Consider the following 23,154-nt stretch of genomic DNA (forward strand, 5'->3'; position numbering starts at 1 on the left):
TCCGTTTTTTTTTTAAAAGAAACAGTGGCCCTGATGAGGCTTGGTCCTGAACTTTTACCAAAGAGATTAAGTGAAAGAAAATGAAAATAAAAGAGGGTTGTCCCCTGGTGCACAAATCGGACGGCCTCAAATCGAGACCCCATGTGCTTGGAAAAGGCGGCCACTAGATGGCAACGCGCGCCTCAGAGGAGGCAGCCGAAATGTCACAGATGTTGTCTGCCCCCTCTTTTGTTTTCCGCCTTTAGAGGAAGGAGACCTCAGCTGCTGAAGGACATTCTCCATTATGGGTTCAATGTTCTTTTGAAAATCATTTCCATTAAAACATGTTTTTTTAAAAGGGACAGTAACAAAAGGAAGGTCAGGTGAAGCAGTGAGCAGAGCAGAACTATCAGGGCCGCCTCGATGGGTGTGCAGCATGTGTGTGTGTGTGTGTGTGTGTGTGTGTGTGTGTGTGTAGGAGGGTACAAGTGTCTATAATTGTGTTCGTGTTTTGAATAATAGTGTAGACATCCTTCTTTCAAGCAATGATCAAGAACACTTTTTGTGCATTAAGGGACTCTAAGCCAGGATGTGTGAGGGAAAGTCAGTGCGTGTCTGTCGAGCAGCAGCCGTTGATTTGTATTGTCTTACACAAGAAAAAAAAAAAAAATGTTTAAAATGTGATTAAACATACACTGCCTCGACTGCAACGGATGCATTTGTGTATGAACGTCGAGGTCTAAAATCTTTGCTAAGTGGCAACGTTGAGATAAAGTAAGAAGTGAAATTGCTTTGGAGCAATGCTATTTTATTTTTTTAAACGCAGTGTGAAATTAAGAAACCTAGACATGTCCCCTTTGGTGTTTCTCCGCTAATGTGTTCCTAGAGCGTTAGAAGATAAGGGGAAGGCGAGAAGCATTTCTGCCGGATGGAATCTCTTATTCAGTCCAGAACCCAACAAGGGATATGCTTTGGAGCGTCTGCCGCGCAGCAAAATTACTCTTTCCAGCTCTGTTTTTCATTCTTTCCGTCATTTCTTCTCCCCCCTGGTTGTTAAGATTAGTCTATAATTTTAAAAGGTTCTCTGTAGAAATTTTCGCCGTACTTTCCCCCTTCTGACAATGTTGTTGATACGTCTCCTGAATTAGCTGGGCAGACATTCAGCCCGTGGTTGGTCCCTGTTTTTTTGTCTTTGTCCTTTCACCAGGCAGCTGTTTCCCCCATCTCCTGGCCCTGGTGGGACATCGGAGCACTGTAGCTGGAGTTACTGGCCAAGGAGAAAGGGGGACTGGGTCCGCCCCCATATGCATCCCCTGGGACCGGTTGCAGGGAGCTCGGTAAGCCCGGTTCGGGACTGGGGGTTTCCGCGTGAGAGATCATGTCCGTGTACCTTTGGTCGTCTGATGGGTGGTGGCCCGATCCCTCTATGGCTCCGGGCCCAGAGCCCAGGATGTAGGGGGACTCGGCCGGGGACTGAGCCTGTGAGGATGGAGGGCCGTGGGGAAAGAAGTCGTAGTTACTCCCTGGTCCATAATAGTCTCCTTGGTATTCTGTGAAGATGCAGAAAAGGAACAAAGGGTTCATGTTTTTTTTCTTAGACTTTAAACCCATAAAACATTCACAACTTCCCGAAGCAGTATGTGCAGTTTTACACACAGCTCCACCCCTACCTAAGTGGGGAAATTGATCATGTCCAATTTCCAACCAACCGGTCTCCAACAGCCTCATTTGAGTGTATAAACAACTCCACACCTCTCCACCTCAGTTCTCTCGCCTCTTCCACAGTGCATTCATCTCCCCCTCTCATTCAGCTCGCAGCCATGCGTGCGCCCTCGATGGATTCCCCCGCTGAAACTTCTGGGTCTAGATTAGAAATTCCAAAATGAGATTCCAGTCTCCCCGGTAGATCTGCCAGCTCCCGTCGACTGCATCGCTCTGTCACGTCTGATAGAGCTTTAGGCACCGTCCCTCGGCTCTGCTTCGCTAAGCTGTGCTTATTTCCAAAACTGCACTCTATTTTCAGCTCACAGCTAAGCTTTGAATTACTTCTTCTTATTGGTTAATCTATATGTTATTTTCTAATTACCCTGCCTTGTGTATTTCCATCACGTGTGTCTAACCAACAGCGTGTAAACTGACGTTTTTGAGCAAGAATTTCGCCATACGTCAGCGCCTGATTTTCAATCATGGAGCATCTGTATGGTCTTCTGATGATGGTAAGAGCATAGTAGTTTGGATTTGTTGAAGTGAAGTTATCAGTTGTATTTTCCTTACCTTACCTTCGAGTGTCAGAGAGAGTTTGTGGAAAAGTGAATAAAGTCTCAGAGATGTGGAAGACCAACAGCTAGTGAGATGGGCCCCATCCCAGCTGATTTGAGCTATTTAAAACGACTAAAGCCAATAACACTTTTTGTCAGCTGGATATAGTGCTGGTATTATTCCACTTTTTCAAAACACACTTTTATGTTTACAGCCGTTTGCCCCTTTGAATACTGTCCATGTCACAATGCGAAGCTACGCCGAAGGAGGTTGCTGCCCGATCAGCTGGTCATTAGTCCGCCGGGACCATTTCTAAACCACTGACAGACCTGGAAAAGGACAAGAGCGCACCATCTTCGAAATGACAGCCCCATCAGGAAACCCAGACGTTTACAACACTGTGGGGGGGGGGGAGTTGGGGAGGGCAGACGATTCACCGCTGATGAGACACATAGATACAGCTGACAGCCTCAACCGAGGTAACTAAGTTTTAACACAGACATTGTTCAGCTGAGAAATAAAAAAAGCGGTCTTGTGTATAAAGTGTAATGAAAAACGTCGCCAGTCTGTCGCAGGATCTTTTTTCTGATTAGTGATAATTGCCACTGGGTCATGTAAACAACAACGCTCTTTGATGTGGACGATGTTACTGAAAGAAGAATACTAAAAATCAGGAGCTTGAGTTGCAGTTTTTTTTTTTTTTTTATGAAGCAATTATAAGGACAGAGAGTTAGCAAGCTATTTACCAGAAAATAGCATTTTCTACATTCATGAGACATTTCTACTGATCTTTCAGGTTACAAAATAGTGAGAGGGAGCAAGACTTAAAGCAGATATCAATATGACTAGACAGAGTTATAGAATATGCTTGATTTTTGAAGTATATTGCTAATCTCAAACTATGGGTTAGCAAGAACATTCACCAGTAAATACATATAGGTAATGCTACTTTTGTAAGGGTAGCCATGTCAGTTGCTAATAATTTAATAATTAGCTGCAATATTGCAGATTTTCTTCCATCCAAAAATCCTTGTTCCTTTGTTTTAAACTAATAAAACCTGGTTTTTGAGCAAAGAGCAGCGTGATGTTACCTCTAATCTTAATAAATAATAGGAGCTTGTGGCAGGTAGGCTAAAGAAATTAAATTCTGTCCCCCAGATATGCAGATTTTTTGGTTTGACTGTCTTTTAAATTGACTAACTTTTAGCCATACACCACTCTGAGGAGTAGGTCCTTTTTAGACAAACATACTTGTAAATTAAATATTACTATTCTTATCTTTTTCAGCAGTGTTGACTGTGCAACATCCCAACATAAAAAGAGGAGCACCTCAATAGATGTTACGACTAATATGCAGGGAAACTGTCCGGTAATCCAGTTTATGCGTTGTACGTTTTATCTAGCAAAAATATAGTTGGTTTGTATTTTAAGGAAAAGCCAGCAGGATCTGGAGTGCATGTCCATATAACATGCAACTCAACACTGAACAGTTTTAGAGTTTCTGTCAGCTGCACAGACTCACATTCACTGGGAAGTTTATCATCTATCAAATTATGAGGGTAAACAACGCCTCTTGCAGCATTTTTCCATGCAGTGCCTCCGTCAGCTCTGATTAATGACTTTCTTCCCAGTCCTGTTAAAATTTGTCAGCGTTCAGCTTGCTCCTTTTACTTGCTGCGTGGAACTTGAGAGAAAGTGACACCTTAATACGAGAATCCATTCTTTTGCGAGTGGATTCCACTCTTGGATTAGCACGTTTGGTGTCTAACCCGTGACACTGACTGGCGTGTTTATGCCTCTGAGAGGCTTTAGCTTTTGTTTTGACTCTGCTGCTACGGTTTGATGTCACTATGATCTGTTTCTGATGGCCAGAGCACTAAAACTAATACTATTAGCAATAACACACATCCCCAAATGAGTTGCCTTCATAATTAAAGGTCCCTTTAACTGGTCTGTAATGGGTTATTTGCTGGATATTTGGTAGATGTAGAGAAGCAAGGGATCTGTTTCTCAAACGGCATTATGCTGCAGCTGAATTTTATTGTGTAATTAGCACATAGATTAAAATTGAATCTGCTCCATAAATTAGCCGACAGAGACTTTAAACCTTAGCTACTAGAGCCACAAAGTATTGCAGGTAAATTGTATCAATCACGGCTTCCCACCTGTGCATGATCAACACATAAAAACCAAGCAAACACCACCTGAGCATCACAACATTTGTCTAATTGCTTCAAATTCACAGCTGATGTAACCTGATATTGCTCATAAGGACTGGACAGAGCCAGTAATATTTTTATTCTGATTAGTACACATTTTTCTGTTGTTTCATAAATGTTTGTTTTACAAATTATTGTTTTACAAATGCTAATTTTAAAGCAAATCTTTAAATATTCCTTCTTGTAAAATCTTACTCAAAAGCAAAGTCAAAAGTTGGTGTTTTTATTATTATTTATAATGTAATATAAACAACTTGGATTTTTCTAGTTTGCTGTGACATAAAAAAGTAAAAAAAAAAATTATTAAATGAAATTGAGTGATGTGCTTAACAATTCAATTTGTTTACGTATTCAAATTTCGACTTATCAGGTGAATAATTGCAAATGGGAAAATTTGAGGTTTCTCACCATAACCAAGTCCTAAATCCAAGACAGCTACCTTATTGGTGCAATCCTGATCACTATGTAAGCAGATCATCTTTTTTTTTTTTTTTATTAGTACTTTTTAAAGTAAATTTAAATTTAAAAGATATCACTCACAGATCCAAGTCCTGACTTTAAAGGTCGAGAAAACACAGCATAAGCAACTACCAGAACTTTTCCAGCACTTTTTCATCTGCTTAGATTTTGTTCCTCAAGTTTTGTCCTTTCAGAAGGATAATTGCCAGTTCCACTATAAATGAGACATCGAGTACATAAGCTTTTTATATTTTGTTGTCTTCGACTCCTGGGCATATACAAATCCAAAACCATTTGGTATAACAAGAAATGAAAATCTCGTTAGCTGATCTGAAGAGATTCCAACTGCAACTTTCAGTAATAAGGAAGTATGCTATGGGGCAAAACATGGATAATTCTAGACTAAAAACCACAAAAAGGCTTATAAATTCTAAAGTCTCCTTTCTGTTACATCAAAATCAGTTTTCTGTTTTCCCCTCTCACCATAGTCCTATAATTAGATACAGTGGAAGCCATCTAAGGTATTTTTTCAGTCTTTTAGCACAACTCTACACTACCTGAACACGTGTTTTTGCTGAAATATTTAATCAGTCGGTAAACATTGGCCAATCTTTAAAAATCTGGACCTGCAACCCTTTCTTTGAACACTACCTTCTATAAAGAATGAGATAATTCTCAGGTCCAATTTGTGCGTGTCCCATGCTGATGTTCAGTCTGTAAGTCATTTTCAAAAGCATTAACTCGAAACACATATTTGTACATAAGACACCATATATATATATATATATATATATATATATATATATATATATATATATATATATATATATATATATATATGTATATATATATATATGCACAGTGATTAAATAACAGAAATGTTTTGTAATACATTTTCATTTAAGAATTACCTGAAAATAAAACACTATATATTATTCATTGGCACATGAATGGTCAGGGTGGGTGGCTGGGGTGACAAATAAGGAAATGCAATTTCTACATAAAACTATAGCAATATACGAGAACATCATGTTTTTCCAGGTGAATTTGCCAACACCCATATTGGTAACTCTAACAAAACACTAGAACAGCGCCTGAATCGTCTTGTTTACATATGAGCAAGCATTGCACTGCAGCACAGCTTGTCGCTGCAGGAAGTTAGAAAAGTAGAAGTTTGAAATTCTTATGAAGTAGTGCTCTACAACTAAGGTGGATACTTTTTTATTGTTTTTTTTTTTTACTTTTTTTCTGCTACAATAATTAGTGTCACTGAGGATGTTGCATTAATATCAGCTATCTTTGGCCAACATTACAGAAGTTCCTTTGGCAATGAAACCTGTGCTGTCAATCTTTGCAAAATGAGCAATTGTGTGAAAGCTGTCGTGTTAAAGACTCATAAAGGATCTCAACATTGATTGCTACAAATCACCTATATGGCTTTCTCCGCAGTGCTTACTTCAGCACAGTTGCATTTTTTTTTTTAGGTTTTGTTCAGCATTGCACCATCAACAGTAGCAGTTTAATATAAACCCAGAGAGCATTTCTTTGTTGCAAATGTGGTCAAAGAATGTCTTAATGGTTCGTAGATGTCATGACTCAAACGTTTTTCATGCATGTACAATTCGTTTTTTGCGTGTAGATCAGTGGCGGAGTAAGCACACCATATATGGAAGCTATAGTCCTCGTCACTGCCGTCCTGGCTTCGCTTCCTTTGATTCCAACATTTATTGCGTGTCCTGCCCTGTTTGTCAAGCTACAAATTAACAAAGGTCATCAATGTCACTAGACTTAAAATGTTTTTTTGGTTGTTAGAGGTCTAGCGGTAAATTTGGTTTGACTGATATTGAGTAGCATTATTCTTTTTTTCCCCCGATTACGCACACAACATATTTATCACAAAACCTCTTTGTGCACAACAAATAGATAAGTCAAGGACTTTTCATGTGCACCAGTCATGGTTTTATTTTCGCTGCTTTGATATTAATGACTTTTTTTTTTCCAAATTAAATGAAAATCCATTCTTTATCTGTCTCGAAAACATTCTGTCACCTCTGCGTCATCTCCGTGTTGCAAGCAGTTTGGTCACAGTGGTGCTGCCACAGAACTCTAGCCGTTCTAGCTGGAAATTACAATTCATGCTGAGCAATTGGCAATTTTCTTTAAAGACGGCAAACAGAATTTTATCTATGATATCAAGAAAGTGTCTTGTAAGAAAACAGCGTGTACACCCTGAATGTTTAACACTGCAGCAGCCAAACATAAATTTGTATGTAGTCATGATTACCACTACTCTCTTAATTTCACATATAAACTGAAAAAGGGGAGATTTTTTTATACATTAACATTATTTAACTTCTCTGGTATTTTTGCATGATTTAAAAACATGGTTCGGATTAATTTTGAATTCTAAGCTTAAAAACATTTAGACCAGGTTTTGTGTGTGTGTGTGTGTGTGTGTGTGTGTGTGTGTGTGTGTGTGTGTTTGCATTTCTTAAAGAAAAGAAATGACAAACTATTTTGCGAAAAACACCAAAAGGGAGAGCATCCTGTTTGGGATGCGAATAGTCTTTTTAAATTTTGTATTTAGGGCTTTTGAATGAATATGTCATTAGGAAGTTTAAAAAGATAGATTGGAGCTTTTTATATGCTTAACTTTTGTAATAAAAGCGAAAATGGTCATTCTGAATTCAAAACATGTCCACTGTTTAGGGCTTTGTTATATTACTGAAATAGTCTCAGTTGTATGTTTTCCTGCTAAAAACAATATTTCTGAACCCCTACTCCAGGAGTTTAGAATCATTAGAAGAAACATAGCCTGAACTATTTAAAAAGGATTAAAGCCCGCCGCATGTACGCTGCTGCTTTAGATCCATTAACGGTTACAAACCGCCATCTGCCTTTTGCTTCTCACTGCCTTCCTGTTCTACAGTTAAACTAAAGCCATTTTGTCTCTGCAGCACCTTGAGCCGAGATCGATGGCAGACTTTATCCCGTTGCCCCAGATGTTGCACTCGCATTTCTCCACTCCCACCATATGTTCCTCACACTGCCATGCAGTTCGAGCTGGGGGGGGGCATGGAGGGAACTAACAGGTGAGGCATGCAGAAATCTGCCACCTGATTCCGATTCCAGAACGCGGGCCTTTTGGTGTTTATCTGACAAAAAAAAAACGACGATGGGTGACGTTGCTTTCCCAAACACGCTAATTATACGATTTAACCAACAGGCCCGTGCTAGTTTGGCCAACCTTGGGAATAGGCAACAAGCTTGTCTTGGAGCGCGCCGACGTGAGATGTAGAGCGAGACGAAGCGAGCGCGTTGAGGGGAGTGTTGGAAACGGCAGACTATAATTACACTCACACATGCAGAAGCATCATGCCACACACAGGCATCCCTCCTTGTGAACAGCGGCGGAGGGACGCGGGGAGGCGTCGGCTCAGATAAAGGCAAACGGTCCTGCCTGTGCCGCCGCAGCACAAAAGGGTGAGAAAAGCGACGCGCGGAGACAGGCGTGAGAGATGAGAGAGAGAGAGAGAGAGAGAGAGAGAGAGAGAGAGGGCTATAGAGGTTTTGTCCTCTGTTTCACCCCTCCTCCTGCTCGGTTCCTCGCAGCCTTGGCGGCTCCACTTTATTGTATCCTCGATGCCAAGGCCCCTCAGGTAGATGTGCGGCTGTATGGACACCACGGCACTCAGACTGTCCATCAAAACAACACTGCTCATAAACATGACAGGTGCATCTTCTTTATTCCTCCAGCTTAGTGCAGTGCAGAGCTGCCGTAGTTAGGTTGGTCTGGTGTTCTTATCTTTTTTTGCTTGCCTGCTGTAGGCTGAATTTTCTTCTTTTTTTTTTTTCAAGGATTCGCTTTAAGGTACTAATCCAGCAAGCAGTGATTTTATCTGAGCAAACACGATTAGAAAAATACAAATGTGTGGGGAAAACAGTGTGTGATTATGTCTGTACTCTACCCTCACATATGAAGAGAAACAAACCAATCACGGCTAATGTTCGGTATAAAAAGCGTGGATAGCAAGCCCTTTAAGGGCTTAACAAAGAAATATTTGTGAGGATTTGAATTGAAAAGTACACTTTTTTTGTTTTGTTTTATAAATGCTTGTTTGACAAACTATTGTTTTACAAATGCAAATTTTATGAATGTCCAGAACAACATGCCAATTTTGGCACTATATCTCCAGCAGAGGTGTCTTCTTCCAAATTACAAAAGCTCTCTAAATTTTTGTTGGATGTAGTGACTTTTTGTGTCCTTTAAGTAAAACTACGAAATCACGTAAACGCTATGTTTTGAGAAGCAAACATGGAATCTCATCCACACTGTTTGCACCTGTCACCAGCTATGCAAGAACTCAAAACTGTGATTGCAAAATCAGGGTAATTTTTAAAGTTCGACACTTTCCATGGATATTAGTGGGAATTTACAGGAATTTATGAGCCCAAATGGGAACTCTAAAATACCAGAGATTTGCCTGTAACAGAGATTTTAAATATAGCTAGGGAAAATGTATATTTTCTCATAATTTTCACAACAACAACAACCACCAGCTTTTATGCAAGTGCACTATCTTCCTCAATCACACGCACATAGCACACCGCTTACAGGAGGCACTGAATTCCTCCATCACAGATGACTTGAAGAACCTGGACAACTGATGCAGAATTTGTGACGCTATACTATGAGACTATTGAGGCCGTACATTTCAGGACATCAACTTGATAAAGTCTAACAAGTTTTGATGATACAGCTAAATATATTTGATGTATCCAATTAATGTTTAACTAGCCGTGTTTCCATCAATGTGTTTTTTTATATTGATTTTGAAATATCACATTAGAATAGGTTGATGAAAATGTCAAAATTCTAAATAAATTTCTCGGTTTCGCAAAAAGGTTTTCTACACTCGTTTCCTTTGAGGCGGGTTTTGGCTTTTCTGAAAGAGTTAAAGGGCAAAAGGGGAGATGGAAATACATTTGGCGAATAAGTTCGGATGTAGCGCAGATTTACCTCACATGTCTGATCAGCTGTTTCCGCTGTCGCCGTCTTCCCTGATATTCCCATAGATGCCCGTAGAAAAGCATTTATTTCCCTACGTCTCTGGACAGCATGTAACATCGCTAATACTAGTTAACATGACAGAACAATTACAACTTGCAACACATTCCTGAAAACCCCCTTTTTCCTTAGATGTGTGGTCCATTCTAGTTTGCAACCTCTACTTCCTGTTTATTTCAGCCATGAGTAACGTCAACTTCTGTCGAAATGACGCTTTGCGTAGTCTGGTTGCTTTGATCCAAACAAGAAGATAGAAACACGCCCAATTTGCATTTTCTTTTTGGGACATTTATAAGGTTTGCTTAAAATTCGACTGACAGTTGGATGAAAGCATGGCTACTGGTAAACATCGCCTGGCTATCTGCTAGTGACAACTTTTTAATATTTATGTCTGGGTAGTTTGTTTAACTAAACCCACATTTACAGTTAATTTTTATAAAAAGTGTCCAGTTTTGAATTGTTCTAAATTACCCAGCTTCACTTCATATGGAAAGATGCTGGAAAGTTTCTGACCCTTGGCATCGCTATTCACAAAGGAGTAAACAAAGTTGGTTTACTGCCATAAGATTTTCCACAGTACTGTTTATATCTACTATATTTGCCTGTATGATTGTTACAAAGCACAAATCACAGCTGGATAACCTTGAGTAAAATCAGCAAGTTATCCATATATTTAAACCATAGTTTTAAACATAAATCTCTAAAATAACTACTTGGTAGCGGTGCTTTAGTTTTCACACCATGACTTTCTATGTTTTGTTTTAACATAGATATTTCTGAACAGCCAAATTTGACTTTATTGTAGGGAAAGAAAATGTTTAGGAGCCAGCTGAGCGACAAAGCACAGCAACTGGTGGGGGAGGGGCAGCGCTACATGCCGCTATGATTCAAAACGCTGGAGAAAACTCCAGCCACTCTATCACTGACATCTCCTTTAAAGGACTAGAATAAGCTGATGGAAAAACTGAGCAGTTTTGAACCTGAGACTTTGAAAAACATTGATGCAGCTTGATAGCAGTAGCTGGCTCATGCCCAATTCCTATGCAAGCACAAATAAGCTAATAAAAAAAGGGCAGATGCACTTTGAGAGCATCTACAGATACATACATTTCATAATGCACTGTGGAAGCCCGGTCACCCTATTATTCCAGTATAGATCTTGTATCACCAAAGAGAAACTGGCTGCAAGACCTGAGTTCTCTCTCTGGTGTGTGCATGTTGCAGATATCATTTAAATATGATGGAAGAAAAAAAAAACATTAACAACTTTAAAAGTAAGTGGTATCATTTCAAAATCAATTTGGGAGTGGACGTGAAGCCAGTGAAGAGAAGCCACGACTGCAGTGAAGTGTTCATCAGTGGCAGGTAAAAGATGAGCCGCAGCGTTCTGTACCGTCCGTAGAGATGACCAGACCAAAATACAGAGCAACACAGCGGTCCAGTTGTGATGTAATTAAGCCTTAATTACTCTTTTCGGGCATTAAAAAAATTCAAATAGGGAGTAATCTTAGGAGTAACTCTTAGTTGGAAGAAATCTCACAACACATTCACAAGACCTATTTGACTGCTGTCCAATCTGCCAATAACATCTCACAGATGGTCTGTGAGGTGTTCTTGGCATCTTTGAGATTGTAGGATCTATATGTGAACACTGCTGATATGTTGAGCAAATATTTAATCCACATGTTATCTGTAACAAGCAGCGATGTGTGTGAATAGGGTGTCTGCGCAAACTTCCCTTTCCTGGTGTCGGCTTTGGGCCTGTATTGTGGAATTTCCTCGCAAATAAAAATCCATTTTGTCCTCGTCTTCTGTTCTAACGGACGTTGTGTCATTTACTTGCCCGCCACAGAGGTTGGTCGTACTTCAAACGTTTTTGTCTGTTCTAAAATCAAGTCTGACAGAGGGCTGGGCGATTTGGCTGAAGAATAAAATCTCTGATTTTGTTATATCAAATCAGGTTAATTTTTCGTTTCACAAAAATAAATTATTTTAAAAAACTTGCTTCTATGTCAAGCATTTCGTCTAGGAGTTGACCTGAATTAAAAGTGCAACCAAATGCAAGCTGTGAAACATGCTTGTAAAACAAGATGGCGGCCCTGCCGTAGCAAACAATTAAAATATAACAAAACGTTTGCTGCTAGTGGTATTACACAATGAGCTAAAAACAGGCTTCACTTCACCTGTTTAACTTCAAACTAACTTAAAGTGCCTTTTATTATGGTAAAAACATTTCCTTTTACAATATCTAGACAATACATTTTCCTAAACATATATTCAGCATTGCATGCTGTTCTCTTCATAAAAGCACAATGAGTGCATTGGCAAAATAAAAATCCAGATTTTCCAAAACTTAAATCTTAAAAGATTGTAAATTTGAATTTATCGATTAAATAAATTTATCGCCCAGCCCTAGTCTGACTTAAGCGAAGAGAAAAGAAGTGATTCCAGATCAGCTCCAAAAATGACCTGGAATGCTCCCATTTTATTTGGTCAAACGTTTAAATAGGGAAGATAATTTTTTAAGCTTTATTGTCCTGGTCAGCAACTAAGCAAAACATCAACATTTGTGTAATGTGTATTTCAAACCATCTGTACTGATCAAATAATACAAAATCATTTTGAACGCATTTTAAATACATTTTCTTAACAGAGCACTTATCGCTCATATTTATTGATTTATTTAGTTATTAGTGGGTTTAACCAGGTCTTCCCAGGAACCAGCTTTTCAAACACAAGAGATCTGATATTTCTTATAGCAGTCTTCCTAACTTGGATTAAAACCATGCCTTTATGGATCCCCGCGCATCCTCTTTTGGTTAAACACTTTTCTCATGACCTGTTTATGTTTAGAGGAGAAAAACCTTGGCAGCAGGAAACAACGCTTTCGGTGACGTGTCATTTACTCCTGTCTTTTACCAAAGAAAACTGCTACAAGAACAACATCCTTTAAGTACTGATTGTCAGAACTGCATTTTTTCCAATTTATCCAAAATAAAAGGGCTGAAATATTTTTTGATACAATTTGTGGTTTTGGTAATTATCCACTGTAACTTACTTTTCTTAACTAAGCACCTGATTGAAACTGATTAGTTGACGCTGCGACAAAATAGATCAACAAATGCCTCATTTTATCCAAAATTACTTACAACCTGACTAGACTATGCCTGTGTCAAACTAAGGTATTGGCTTCTGCGTTATTTCTATCAGAAACTAATCTGTACAGCCTTATACATACAAAAAATATATCCTCCCATTGGATTACATTCACAGCACATGGCACATCAAACCATTTATGGTATTTAGAAATGGTTATAACTGCTTTACAGTCCTTTTATTGACACTGATTATGTAATGATTTACCAACATGATGTCAAGTTTTTATTTAAATGTGCAAATTGGTTATGGATCATGGTCGCTGTTCAATTTGCAGAACTCAACATATTGCATATACTCTGAGGCAGGATGCTAGCATTCTTACATGTAAATTAAAATAAATTTAAAAAAAAGGTTTTCCAAAGAAAACTTGTCCCTACCTCCATAGTAACCGTAAGGCCCAGGTCCCAAAATATCGGGATCCTCCAGCCTGCCCCCTAGAGGCCTCATCCTCCTGGGGCCCCTGAAGAAGGCGTGACGTCGGGCACCCAGAGCGCTCAGCTGCTTCATTCGCCGCTCTTTGGATCTTCTGTTCTGGAACCAAACCTAAAAACAAAGAATACTAAAGCTGAGCATTGGGTGTTCTTCATCAGTTTTTAGCTTTTTGTTTGGATTTGGTTCTTCAAACCCGAACACACTTGTAATACAAACCTTGTCATATCGTCAACAGAAAAGTAGTCGATGCACAACCAACTCAGTTCTTAATTTTCATTCCTTATTCTTGGTTGTACTGATTCATCACATTTTAAGCTCTCTTTTACAGAGTTTGCACTGAGGGCCGTCATTCCCATCAGCCTTGACTTTCAGTCACGTTTATTCCTTCCTTTAAAAGCCTTGTGTATGAAAACTGTAAAGAAGTGCTTTTAAAAAAATCCAGAAAGACTAATTTCTGACCTGTTTTGATTCCCTATTAAGACACCTCTGCCCCCGTTTGCACAAGTGGTTGTGATTTTTTTGTGATGCTTAAGTTCTTTGGTCTACGCATTAAAACAGTTCAACAAATTCAAACTTTTAAAGCACTTGAGATTGGAAGTAAAAACAGCAATAACCCAATGAAATGAAACCCTACTTTAATTACGATAAAAGGTTTACATTATTAGGATCAAGTCTGTGTTTCTTCGCCGCTAATGTTAACAACTTGAGTCATTTTTTGTCAAAGCGATTGGAGTCGGAATTGGAGAGCACAAAGAAGTGAAATCAGACACAGAAATGACAAAAAAAAAGCCAGCAGATAAAGCAGCTTTTGTTACATGTTTAGGTTGTTCAGTTTTTATGTTGCACTATTTAAGATGAATCCCAAAGAAGCACATTATTGGCGCACGCCGCGCAAGCCCCAACGGCCCGCGCTTCAAGCTCAAACAATCGGCCGAAGCCGCAACTCAGACTATGATTAAATAAACTTTCTTTGAAAACTAACAAAGGGGGATTTGAAATTTGCAAAGCTGCACGCGCCATATGGAGGAATGTCTTTGCATTACAAGTACATAACACGTTGCGTTTCGCCTTTGCATCACTGCTGCATAATGATGTATGTTCACACCATGCTAGGCTACACCAGAGGCAGAATCCCACTGTGCTACAGATTAACAAAAAACACACACACACACACGCGCGCAGAAACAGCCAAAAACCACTTAGGGTGTGCTCTCTGTGCTCCAGCGGCAGAGGCAACACCTGCTTATTGAGAACAATCGTCTAACTGTAGGGTACATTTTTATGGAAATGCTCTCGCTTCCCTTGAGAGAGCCTTGCTTAGGGATTACATCCACATGCTGGAGAAGCAGCGTGGCTCACAGGGCTCCCCGCGTTGAGAGCCGTGGTATTTAACACACACCGAACGAGGAGGGAGATGACGAAACGCAGCCTCCATTTTGGCTCCAAGCAATACACACACACACACACACACACACACACACAATGGCTTAGGGTGGAGGTGGAGTGTTGGTGCAGCTGACTCACTGACTGACTTATTGACTGGTTAGGTGATTGACTGAATGATTGAGCTCACGCACAGGCACACACAAACAAAATTGCCCGCAGTGTATGATATAGATGAGGCCGTGGAGATGCAGAGGAAACAGGCTGCAAGTGAGTGAGAGCGGAGAGGTGGGAAAAGGGGAGGGTGGTATGTAAATCTGTGAAATCAGCGATAATTACAGTGAGTGCACAAAAAGCCACATCACAGTTGGCAGAGATGGTGCTAATCATCCTGACACAGTCTGCACCCAGACACCCAACTTGTGCGCGCGCTTGTGTGTGTGTGTGTGTGTGTGTGTGTGTGTGAGTCATGGAGGATAAAAGAAAGCAGAATGCAGTGTGTGAGCTTGTGTTACGTTGCACAACATGTTAGTGTCTGGGGTTCCTCTTAGCATTGGCAAGCAGCGAGCCTAACCTTTTTCTCATTTCATGGCTGTGAAACACGTATTATTTCCAAATAAACTGCCGCCTCTAGTGTAATCGCAGTCTTTTCCAGGGCAACAAATGTTTGGATTGTTTTAAATTTCAATATTAAATTAACATTTTATGTAAAGAAATTATTTTTTATTTAAAGTGAATCTTGAGATTTTTTTAAAAACATTGTTTTACCTTATATCTTAATCTAAGATATATATAAAAAAATCATTAGAAATACCAAATTTGATCAAATCCACTAAATAATGAAACAATATTAAAAGCTACAATAATAATAACACATTTCTTGATCACGAATCTAACAGACAATATAATACAAATAAAAGTTACATAATGTGCATATTTGACAATTTGTACGTATTAAACTGATATGCAATGGTTACATGGTTAGGATATTGTAAACAAAGCATTTTCGCGACGCTTCCATATATTTTTAGCGTTTTATGCTACTCTACCATGCCTGGGTATGATTAAAAATATAAACAGGCTGTCGCTGCCACCATTATTATCATTTTATCATTATTACCCAAATAGGTCCATAATGTATAGACCTAAAAGAAACATTTCACATGGTGTGCAGCCGGCAAATTTGGATCTGTAACCCTGCTAATGGTCCACATCATGTTTTGACATTTCTCTTACAGATAATGAGCCTTTCAATTAAACGTCCCGCACACTTCGGGAAAATTAAAAGGTAATTTTACTGATTTATAATCCGTCATTTGTCTCTAATTTGTCTTTGTCTTGGTGAGTCTTTGCACTTACAATGGTCCAGCACAGACAGTGGCGCCACCAAGGGGGAGCCCAACCTCCCTCACCCTCCCTCTCCTGGTCCTATATGCATCTTCATTTTATGACTATATATTTAAGGGAGGGTGAGCTTTAAAAACAATTGCATTTGTCTACATATTCATTTGTTCAGTCGGTTAGTTAGTTGGGGATTTTGCGAAGCTTGAAATGTAGTTTTAGTAGTAATAGGATTTAGTAAACGAAAAGGCAAAGTCGACGTCAGAAGGTAATTCCCTTACTCTTTAATAACAGTGTTTTTTTTTTATTTTTTATTTTTTTTTTTATAATCTATATATGACATTATAACAAGAACAAAACGGAAATCCGGGTATACCTTTGATGTTTGGGGCAGCCAACACAGTGGCCCCTGACCACCCCTTTGTAAATTTTCTTGAGACGCCCCTGCGGCACAGAATCAACCTTCCTTGCAGGTTTTCATTGAATAGAAGTCAAAATGGCATCATTGCAAATTTTTGGTTGATAACTCAATGATGAAACGGGTCTACGTGGAAAGGACATCCAACAGAAAGGTGTTTGGGGTTGACGCATGAGCTTACTAAGCCTGACGCTCTGGATCTTTGTTCAGGAAAAGGCCAAGGATGATGTTGCCTTGTGTCTGAACAACGTGAAAACGTGTCCAAAGGGTGAAACAGCCGTTTAAATGATGATAAGACATTGTTGGGGTTGATCAAAAGGGCTGACTTGCAGCATCTTAAGCTAATCAACTCCAGTTTTAACGAATTTTTCTAAATAAGGACAAGGCCGACTTTAAATAGTCGTTGAAAAGCCGTCGGCTGAGTCCAGTGGTTGAAGGTTAGTATATGTTTCGGCATCTCAACGCGCTCTCCATAAAGACAGCGAAATCCCAGAAATAATAAAGGCATTTCTATGGGTAGAAATCTGAGTTTACCTGGATGACTCGCATGTTCAGCCCCGTCTCCTGCGCCAGCTGCTCCCGGATGTGCCGCGTCGGCTTCGGCGTGGCCACGAACGCCGCCTTTAACGTCTCCAGCTGCTTGGCCTTGATGGTGGTCCGGGGCCCCCGCCGTTTGGCCCCGGAGTTCTGCTCCTCGTTCTCAATATTGTTCGTTTCCTTATCAGAGGACGTGGAATTGTCCGTCTCCTTTATGTCGTCCTGTATCGGGTCCTGGAGATCCGGCGATAAACTCCTATCTGTGCACGACGAGACTGCGGGGACCCAAGGTGGGTGTTGGGGGGGCAGGGGGGGGGGGGGGGGGGGGGGGGGGGGGGGGGGGCAAACAAACAGGGAGGAAGGTCACGATCCGAAATGTCAAGAAGGGAGGCAGAGAAAGGGAGGGGAGGGGTGGTTTCATTTTAATTAGCCCAGTGGTTAAAAAGTAGAAACTCATCTGAATTGAATTTTGTCAAAATGAATTTAGATCATGCTCTTTTGGATAATTTTGCGTCATGCGATCTTTTTTTTTAATTTTCCAAGGGAAACCTTTTAATTTATCACCAAATACACAACAAATGAATAGTTATTCTGGGTGAATAAACCTAAAAATATTGAAGCAACATGAGCGAGCAGGGTGTGCAAGCGTGGCTGCTGCCCTCCTGTGTGCGCGCATGTGCCAGTGTGTGCGTGCGCGTGTGCGTGCGTTTTAAGGATTGGAAAGACAAGAAGAGGAGCACGCAGCAACACACGCCACACAAACATCCTCATCCCCCCCTGCGGACCCTGAGCACAAAACCAGAAAGCTATTGTTCTGTGGAGGTAAATATTGAAACTATTCATCCCACAAGGTTGTTGGGAAACGCTCTCCACGGGCTTGATAGAAGCAGAAGAAAAACATACAACGTTTAATAAAGCCTTCATCCCTGTTTTTATTTATTTATTCCCAATCAGAAGGCCGGTAGTTTAATGCGCATGCTTGTAATGATTTAGTTCATAACTATCAACATTTTGTTGCCAGTCAGAGAAATATTCTGTGTTTGTTTGGGTCCACTCAGCTGTTTGCGCACTGCTCACCTGAGTTCAGGTTGACTTCCTTAATGGCCCCGGAGCTCAGGTAATCTTCTTTGCACACGAACTTGTTTTCGTCTATCACGTAGAGCTCCTCTCCCGTGGACAGCTGCTTGTTACACACCATGCAGGTGAAGCAGTTCAGGTGGAACACCTTGCTGCGGGCTTTGCGCACCAAGTCGTTCGGCGAGATTCCCTGCAGGCACCCCGCGCATTTTGTTCCAAAGCGCCTGCACAGAGAAAAAGAAAATTGCAACATATCGTCGAATTATTTTATCATAAAATCCCCCCATTTATTATTATTGATAACACTAGTTTTAGTGCGTCTTTCGGACCATCGTCAAATGATGGAGACTAACCACGTCTAAATGTGGTTGAAAAGTGGTTTGGGCTTGTAAGATGGGCTAACCAAGCCTTACTTTCACATTTGTAGTAAAGTACATCAAGGACATTTCCTTGCATCAAAGCAACGTGAACGCAAATTCAGTTAAATTCAGAAAGTTGAGGGGACGTCTGCGTAAAGACATCTGCGGGCGTCTAAACGTGGATTTAATGTCAGTTTCTTTGTTTATCAATTGATATAAAAACGTCATTGTTTTCAGTCTAAATGTGAACATCTGGTAAGTGGGGGGAAAGGTGGAAAAAACAACAACATCTAAAAACGTGCTTAACTGTTGTTATGGTTTATTTAAGGGGCCGCCCAAGCCTGACATTCAATGTATTTATTTAGGGTAAATTTGGCTGGGACGAATTTGGGCCAAAAAATTAAAAATAAATAATAAAAACAAATCATATTTAAAAATATATATATACTCTGGGCCAAATAAAGAGAAAGACGTGCCACCCTTAAAGAGCGATAGACGTCTGTCAGTTTTGAGGGTAAAGTATGTAATTCGGCAGAGAACCACACTGCTCCCAGCTTTTATTTCAATATATTTTGTGCGTTTTTATATTTTTATGTTGAATATGATCCCATAATAAAAGCTTATTATACGCCATTTTAAGTCGAATAACCAAACACATGGCCATACCGTGAAATAAAACAAAAATATCTAGCATAAAAACAGTTTTCTAAATAAATCAAATACAGGTTTTATTTTGATGTTGAAATGACTACATTAATTCTCGCTGGGAGAAATAATAGCCCTAATAATAAGAAAGACACCCATTTTGATGGAGGCACTCTGACAATAACCCCACGCAAAAAGTATTAGTGACAATCAACACATTGTAGCCCCGGATATATTAGGGGATTAAGCAGAGTGGGGAGCATTTTAGCGTGAAAATCTTCCTTTAATCCATATTCAGCCGCCTAAATAGGGGGGAGACTTATCAATTTGATGCACAAATATATATATATATAGCCCAAATATATTTTGTGGAATTTGAGCCTCTAAATATAGCAGGGGTGAATTAATTTTAGTTAATCGGATGGAGAAGGAGCAAGAGGTGCATTTGACTGTCTTTCATTATTAATAATAATATGATTTGATTGAAAATAGTTTTTTAAACCAGCTGTTACAACTCTTCTGCACCTTGATTTTCAGTCTGTAAAGGCCCCCTTAAACCTTTCGGGTGAGAGCAAGCGTCCTTTATTGCGGAGCATTGTTTTGTTGTTTTACACCGATCTAAGCTTGTTTTCCCATTTGCAGGGGGATCGCTTCACCGTGCGCCTTTCACATGCATGGCCAAGCCTCCCCTCACTCCAAAGCGAGCAAAAGGGGGAGAAAAGGGAGCACAACTCTACTTACACAACAAATGGACACATTAGGGTGATTACTGTTTCGCCGGGCTAATGGCTGGCCCATTTAAATCCAGCGCTTGATGGGGACCCGCAGTAATGTGATGGCCAAGGCCGTGCGAGGGGCCAATAACATCCCCGGCCCCGACAAAAACAGGGGGGCTGGCGCGCCTTACATGTCATTAGACAATTTGGGAGAGTAGGACACTCAGATTGAAAATGAAAATGATGCGAAGAGAGGGACAAACAAGGGCTTCACTTATATTGTATCACCCAATTACCTGGAACACTTTTTGGAGAATTGCGAACCAGTTAATGGCCTAATGGGTGTTTGGGAAGTGGCACCAGCAGCTGGGAATGGACTTTCAAAAATACAAAGCAGTTTCCTCTTAAATAGAAAAATTTTGACCATCCTATTTATTTTATTATGAAAGCTATTTTACCAATTGGCATTCTAAACTGAACTTGACTGCACTGCATTATAACCAGAATCAAATTTAGACTGTATGCGTTTTGAATTAAACTTCTCCATATAATTATATTGGATTAGTTCGAATATAAATATATATTTGAACTGGACCTGTTTGTCTTTGGAAATATGTTCTATTTAAAAAAAAAAAAAGCCAGCCGAACTTAATTAAAAGGCCAGAGAGCCTTTTATATTTTACCGACATTTTTACAAAATGTTACATTTGACTTAATAAAATTGGCTTTGCGCTGATGTATTTTAAATGTTAATTATTTTATATAAGACAATTAACTTTTTTAGTTAAATTGGTCTGCTTTTGTCCAATCAGTGTCTTGACCGAGAAGATAAACTTTTAGGTCAGGAATTTATCTTCTTGTGCGTAAAGCTTCGCAGTTTTTTTTTTTTTTTGTTGTTGTTTTGTTTTGTTTTGTTTTTTTGCTCTAAAATCTGGTCATAATTCGCTAATTGCTTCCAGTCTCTTCGTGTTACCTGAAAAAGTCCATTTTACAATAGAGCTTTCCGTCCCGGGAGAAGCATTTCTCGGTGAGGTTGCAGTTGCATTCGCAGCACTGGACGCACTTGGCGTGCCAGGCTCTGTCCAGCACGTTGAGGAGGAACCGGTCCAGGATGGGCCGCTCGCAGCCGGCGCATTGGACCATCATGTTGCCGGCCCGTGAGACGCCGAGTGCCGACCTCCCCGCTGCACGGACTGCGCTGCTCAGACTGGGGCAAGCCGGCTCTACGCGGAACAACGTCTTGGCTCCGGGTTGGTGGGCACTGCCGGCCGAAAACTGAAAGATTCTCCCGTGAATCCCTGGAAAACTGTTATGGTCCTGAGTCCCGGTCGGGATGCTGTCACAATCCACAATCCAAAAGAAGAGGGGAAAAGATTTCAGGGTTGGGTTATGCAAAAACCAACCATATTTTCTCTTTTTCTCCTTTCAAACGCATATACCTAAAACATCATCTTTCAGACGTTTTCTTTATTATTATTGTTATTATTTTCTAAAATAATCCCCTCATCGCTCCTGCCTTGTTTCTGGTCCAGTAATTTCCTCCGGGCTCACCTCACGTTGCCACTTTCACATCACTGAGCCTGGGTTATCAGGAGGTTTTTTTTTTTCTTTTGCCAGCGCATCCAGAGCTCAGATTGGACGAGGCCCCTGTTAATTCCCGCATCAGAAGAACCAATCAGAGAGCGGTTGTCATGGTTACACACTCATAGCTGTATAGCCTCCAAGCAGGACCCCGCAGCCCAGAAATACCTGGGCCGTGGACGCGGGGTGTTTCTGGTGACGCGGTGTAACGCTGGTTCATGAAGACTCCACTGAATTCATTGCACTCTGGAGCATTTCACTGGACCTGGAAATTCCTATAAACACACTAAGATCAGTTAAAATAAAAAAAATAAAAAAAAAACACATTAGAGATAATCCAACAATGGACGCTGATGCGCAACCTCAGCGGCCTTGTGACAAGAGGGGGAGGAGGAGGGGCCCCGGGGGCCTTTTCTCATGCACGCAGCTATTTACAGGGAAATGCGATGGATTAACTTGAGCTTATCAATAGGGAGAGCCCGGTCACCTGGTGCTTTAACAGGGTGGCCCCCAGCCGAAGGGAATTTCAATATTTACCAACAGGCTCGTTTTGTTAGTTGCAGTTAAGCAAACACCAGAAGCGCTAATTCGTGTTAGTGGACGTAGGAGAGACTGGACCCCTCCGCCTTAATGGGAGCTTCATTTGCATGACTGCAGGTGTGAATTTTCACTCATTTTACGCGATTTGGGCCATTCAAGACAAAAGGGAGAGATATACAACGGAGATGTTAGTTTAAATACATTAAAGGTTGTAAAAGAGTCCAAACTCCAGTCCAAAACTGCCTGAAAGTTTGCCTTCACAAGTAAAATTAGCTGATTTGATGTATTGTTCCAATACTAAATAATTGTCTCCTAATTTTTAGCCATATTCATTTGATTTTGGCATTAAAAAATGGGCAATAAGTGAGCAAAAGAAAAAAAAAACTGACAACAGAACGATAACATAAATAAATGAATAGATTTACAAACTCGAAATGATCCAGCATAGACAACTCTTTAAACTTTGATGGACACATCAACAGCCATATTCAAATGTCACTAGTTTAATTATTTTTGCTGCTTGAGTTACAGAAAGTTACATTTCATGCTCATTATATGTGTAAATAAATCATTAAAAAGTGAGATTTCGTGACTGATATCTAATGATAAGGCAAACAAGAAGGGACTGAAAATGATTACTTCTAATTTGAATTACGAAATAATAATTGTTTAAGCCTAAATAAATGTTTTTATTTAGTTTTAAAGACAACACCGTTGTGAGGTCTTTCATTGACCATCTAGTGTATTCAAAGTTCACAATCTTTATATACCACTGTAGAAAATTATAATTTGTATCCACCTCGTTGCCTCTTTGGTAAAACAAACAAACAAACAAACAAACAAACAAACAAACAAACAAACAAACAAACAAACAAACAAAAACTCCAAGGTTAAATGAATCAACAAATTAATACAGCTAAATAATAATAATAATAATAATAATAATAATAATAATAATAATAATAATAATAATAATAATAAT

At 39.9% G+C, this 23,154-nt stretch overlaps 1 protein-coding gene across 1 annotated transcript; it reads right to left on the bottom strand.

Annotated features, from left to right (window-relative positions):
• Positions 1-333: 333 nt before the first annotated feature.
• Positions 334-21,645, bottom strand: lhx5 (LIM homeobox 5). The gene is made up of 5 exons (XM_012869595.3): positions 21,025-21,645; positions 18,332-18,555; positions 17,252-17,529; positions 13,521-13,686; positions 334-1,529 (listed from the first exon to the last, which is right to left on the bottom strand). The coding sequence occupies exons 1-5, from the start codon at positions 21,195-21,197 to the stop codon at positions 1,180-1,182; spliced, it is 1,191 nt and encodes a 396-aa protein (XP_012725049.1). The 5' UTR covers positions 21,198-21,645; the 3' UTR covers positions 334-1,179.
• Positions 21,646-23,154: the final 1,509 nt, after the last annotated feature.

This window comes from Fundulus heteroclitus, chromosome 8, assembly GCF_011125445.2.
Source record: "Fundulus heteroclitus isolate FHET01 chromosome 8, MU-UCD_Fhet_4.1, whole genome shotgun sequence".
Lineage (NCBI taxonomy): Eukaryota > Metazoa > Chordata > Actinopteri > Cyprinodontiformes > Fundulidae > Fundulus > Fundulus heteroclitus.

Bases quoted from the DNA above. Each gene is read 5' to 3' on its own strand.
- lhx5 (XM_012869595.3), bottom strand. From the start codon at position 21,197: ATGATGGTCCAATGCGCCGGCTGCGAGCGGCCCATCCTGGACCGGTTC. The intron at 18,556-21,024 runs GTAACACGAAGA...TTCTCTGTGCAG, and splicing joins TGTAAAATGGACTTTTTCAG to GCGCTTTGGAACAAAATGCG. The intron at 17,530-18,331 runs GTGAGCAGTGCG...GGGTCCCCGCAG, and splicing joins GGAAGTCAACCTGAACTCAG to TCTCGTCGTGCACAGATAGG.